General features: G+C 34.0%; 1 protein-coding gene across 1 annotated transcript; it reads right to left on the bottom strand.

Annotated features, from left to right (window-relative positions):
* Nucleotides 1-497: 497 nt before the first annotated feature.
* On the bottom strand, nucleotides 498-3,022 carry PID2 (AGC (cAMP-dependent, cGMP-dependent and protein kinase C) kinase family protein). Its single transcript, XM_028215413.2, has 2 exons — nucleotides 2,248-3,022; nucleotides 498-1,539 (listed from the first exon to the last, which is right to left on the bottom strand). Exons 1-2 carry the CDS (start codon nucleotides 2,871-2,873, stop codon nucleotides 663-665), a joined length of 1,503 nt encoding a protein of 500 aa, XP_028071214.2. The 5' UTR covers nucleotides 2,874-3,022; the 3' UTR covers nucleotides 498-662.
* Between the last annotated feature and the right edge of the window lie 1,625 nt (nucleotides 3,023-4,647).

Below are 4,647 nucleotides of genomic sequence, written 5' to 3'. Positions count from 1 at the left end.
TTTTTATAATTGAAGGAGCCAAAATAATGTTTTTTTTTAATAATTTAGATATCTCCATGTAAATAATCATTTATTTTTGCATAGTGAAAAGGTAGGAGGTGATCACGGTTTGAAAATTCTTTATGAGCGTGATCACAAGAGTCTTCATCTGCTGAGAGCCGGAAAAGAGGGGTCTGGAGATGGATCCACAAACACGGAAATTGTTAGCAACTTCTTCAAAACGGATTGAATCATAGTTTGATCTCAATCCCACCAAAATAAAGTGACAATAGCCTAAGATTATTGGACATCCAACCCTACTGTTGATAAAATTCAAATTCATAATCTCATTTCTAACCAACAAAATCTAAAAGAAAATTTATTGTCGAAGGCACGTTTTGTCAAAGGCATAGTAAGGTAAGATCTCAATTTGATATTTAGTTTGAGATCTCTAAAAATTTTGGATTACTACTGAGTGTCTTGTGTCCATGTGAGTGGAGAAAGAGAAAGAAGCAAAATAAGATGTAAACATGTAGTAATCTGACATAAATAATATCAAAACTAGTCATACATTATCCAAATATTTGTCATTAGCTAAGGAAAAACATAGGAAAACAGATTTTTCTTTGTTGTGTCAAACATGATACTACTTGCTTTCCAGTTAATCTACTATTTATTTACACTTAAAAGTAGTCAAAATGCTGAGGGATCTGATATGGTGCATCTCTCTCTTTCTTGCTTAACTTAGGCACCACAGCTCTAGTCCTAACCTTCTGCAGATCACTGGGAACCTCAGGAGGCCTCACTGACCTAATCAGAGCCCAATTCACACCCTTGAAGAGCTCATGCCTCTTGATCTCCACAGAACCCTTTGAGCTCCCAATCCTCTTCTTTGGATTCTTCACCAAAAGCCTGCTAATCAGGTCTTGAACTCTCACCATCTCTTCATACTCTTTACTGCTACTAACACCTATTCTTGGGAAACTCAGTGGCTGCTTCAATATGTTAATGAGAGTCTTCTCATTGTTCTCTCCTTTAAAGGGTGTTTTCCCATACAAGAGCTCATACAAGAATACCCCAAAAGTCCACCAGTCCACTGCACTCCCATGGCCTTGCCCTGAGATCACCTCCGGCGCCAGGTACTCGTGGGTCCCAACGAAGGACTTGGAGCGGGCGGTGATGGGTTCCGCCACCATTTCTGTATCATAGTTGTCTTCAGCATCAGCTTGTGCTGTGATTGTTGTTGTTGAAGTGTGATTATTAGGTTTGATTTTCTTGAGTGAGGATGATAAAAGGCAAGAGAGCACGGGTTGGATAGGTATGGCACAGGAAGGTGTTGAGCATTTTTGAATGTTGTCGTTCGGTTCAGATGGCGGGGGTGGGTCGGGTTTGCGCCTAATGAGCTTTGGGACGACATCGCATTTGAGAGAAAGGTCGAAATCTGTAAGCATTATGTGACCATCTTCTCTAACAAGCACATTTTCTGGTTTTAGGTCTCGGTAGACAATGCCCATCATGTGGAGATATTCTAGGGCTAATAGTGTCTCTGCTGCGTAAAACCTGTAACATGTTTATAGAAGTAGACAATACCCATCAATTAGTAGTCTTCAATTGCATAAATCAAAAGCAAACCATATAAACAACAAACAAACTATGCTACTAAATTTGATTACTAGTTTTATTTTTTAATTTTTTTATATCGTAACTCAGAATAAATTGTTACACAAAATTTTAATCACAAAAAATAGTGTTTGGTCTAGATTAATTCTAAATAAAGAATGTACTCAGTACACGAAACTCCCGCTTAAGAGGAGTTTGGAAAAGGGTTGATATATGTAGCCTTACCCCACAAGCGGAGAGATTATTTCCACGAGATTAATTCAAATATGAAGTGTAAATTCATTATAGACATGAATTTGACCATATAAGAATTAAGTATGAAGCATATATTTTTTTAAATAAAATTCTTGGTACAAGAATTACTATTTTTTAATATATTTTTTTTAACCAAAAGTAGAGTACGTGCAGGAGAATACGGTATGGGACAAAGAGATCATACTCAAATTGAAACATTACAACTCTAAAAGTTGAATCAAGCGTGATATTAGGTGATATTAGATTCATCTCGACGTTGAATCCAGATATCACGCCCGATACAAAAGCAAGCTGTTCATTCATGGGACAAACTCTTACTTTTAACTGTTTAACTTGTAAGTTCATTAAAAAGTAAAAAACAAAGTAAACAAACACAAAAATTAACAAACTTACTTGGCAGAAGAAATGCTAAAGCGTTTAGTCGGCTGTCGTTGCCGAGCGGCGAGCAGGTCACCGCCGGAGCAAAACTCCATAACCAAGCAAGAGTAATGAGAAGCATCAAACTCTGCATACAGAGTAGGCAAAAATGGATGATCAAGCATACCCAGAATCTCCTTCTCCATTTCAGCTCTCTGCAACTTCTTTCTTATAGCTAGAGCTTCTCTATCCACCACCTTCATAGCATACAAGCTCTGAGGAAGACCCACCACCGGGTTCCGAATCTGACAGAGATAAACATTTCCGATATCACCGCTGCCGAGGCGGCGGAGGAGCCGGAAGTGGTCGAGCCCGGCTCGGCCTTTCTCACTCTGAAGCCGCCTCATGGCTTCCCAGGCGGCTTGGTTTGCCTTGTGTGGCTTGTGAGAGTGAGAAGAATAGGTGGAGGAGGAGGAGTCGCAGGAGATGGAGCTCCGGCGGCTGCCGAAGCTGAGGTTGCTCATCCAGCTCCGGCTGGAGTCTGGCACGGTTAAGGAAGAACAGCTGCTGTCATAGTCGGACTCGTCTCGGGCTATGGTTGCCATTATGGTTGGGGAAGAAGAACATGTATGTGTGTGTATGAGCTTGTTTTGCTTTCTCATCAGGCTTTATTTATATATACAGACTTTGTGGGTATTAATATTAAGAAAATTACAAAGTGTAACTTTTTCTAATGGAAGGAACTCAAAAATAATTGACGCAAGCCCTTTGTTAATTCTAAGCAGCTTCCATATGATACGCCATTATTTATTACTTATGTTTTATCTATCTTCTATATTATTATTAAGTGAATGTATTAGTTGGTATAGTAAAGCCTTACTCCCTTCATGCCACGTCTTATTTTTTTTTTTTTTTTTTTTTTAAAATTATACAAAAAAATAGACAAGACTTGAATCCATGGCCATGTGTATCACCCGTTAATTTGATTTATTGGGATGAGAATGAATAGAATAGAATGGTGGGTTATCTCTTGTCTCCTTAACAAATGTGGATCAGTTTTGTCCCACACTTAAATATTTTTTTTTTTTTTTCTCGTTCGTTAAAATAGTTGTGCCTTAAATGATGAACAAATTTAAAGTTAACATGTTACTTGTTACGTTATTGTGGAAAAATTATAATTTTTTTTAAGGTCTTAATTTTTTGGTGAATTTACATCTCAGAGGTTTCTTAAAAAATTATTTACAATTTCATGAAAATGTTTTGTCATTTTACTTTTTAATATTTGTAAAATTTATCACTATTTTAAGGATATTTTTTCAAACATTTTCTGATTTAAAATTACCCCTAATTTTTTTAACGAGAATGATGTGGATGACTTGAGTCCTGTCATTTTAAAACAATATGATTTATATTTTTGAAAATGCCATGACCACATGATGCTTCTGTTATATTCATAGTCTCTTATTACATATGTTGATGCGATTTTCGGAGATGGACTACTTGCACAATGCACAAAAAATTGTTAGAGTGGCGTTGGCTGTTTCGGATTTTTTTTTTTTTTTTTTTTTTACTATCATTATTTTTTGTTTTTAATAATTTTAAAAATAAATAAATTTCAAAAAAAATTTATACTTTTAAGTTCTACTAGATTAGATGTATCATAGAATTAAAAATAAAAAATAAAGAAAATTGAAAAGAAGTCCACTAAAAAAAATTATTTTTATTGGATTTTTTTCAAATAAATTTTTTAGATCTTTCTACATATTCTTTTTGGAACTTTTTGTCTTAAAAAATTAGTGTCAATTTCTTGATCCGTTTAGTGTGTGTAATAGCCAAACTAAGTTTTTATTTTTATTTTTGAACTAATAGCCAAACTAAGTTGAGAATGAATATATGATGAGTAGGTCAAGCTGGTTGGGTGGACATTTCCTCCATCCACAGAACTTAATCGTCCTTATTTTATCAGTAATGTTAGGTATCATGAAATTTTTTTATAAAATTAATCATGAAAATTTTATGACCCTTATATTACACTTAGAATAAAACACCACACACTAATCAATGTAATCCAAGGATCATAAATCTTTCATGATCATTTTCATGAAAAAATTTTCATGATCCCTTACTTTTCTCCTATTTTATAATTGCCATGGAATATCTTTATTAGATATTCAATGACTCACAAAATGTTTGGTTCCATTTTTCTAAAAACAGTTTTCAGAAAATTCTACTTTCTTATTTTTCGTGTTTTTTTGTTTTTACTGAATTTTTTTAATATTTTATGCAAATTTTTTACTTTTTATACACACCTAACATAAATACACCTAAAAAATAAAAAATTGTAAAAAAAACTTTTAAAAATTCACTAAATATCAAAAATACAAAAAAATACAAAAATTTAGTATATTTTTTGTATTTTTATGTATTTCTTAATTT

The sequence above is a fragment of the Camellia sinensis genome, chromosome 13 (genome assembly GCF_055761805.1).
Source record: "Camellia sinensis isolate YWXY chromosome 13, ASM5576180v1, whole genome shotgun sequence".
NCBI lineage: Eukaryota > Viridiplantae > Streptophyta > Magnoliopsida > Ericales > Theaceae > Camellia > Camellia sinensis.
This window is presented reverse-complemented; position numbering and strand designations above follow the sequence as displayed.

Bases quoted from the DNA above. Each gene is read 5' to 3' on its own strand.
- PID2 (XM_028215413.2), bottom strand. From the start codon at position 2,873: ATGAGAAAGCAAAACAAGCTCATACACACACATACATGTTCTTCTTCC. The intron at 1,540-2,247 runs GTAAGTTTGTTA...AACATGTTACAG, and splicing joins TTTAGCATTTCTTCTGCCAA to GTTTTACGCAGCAGAGACAC.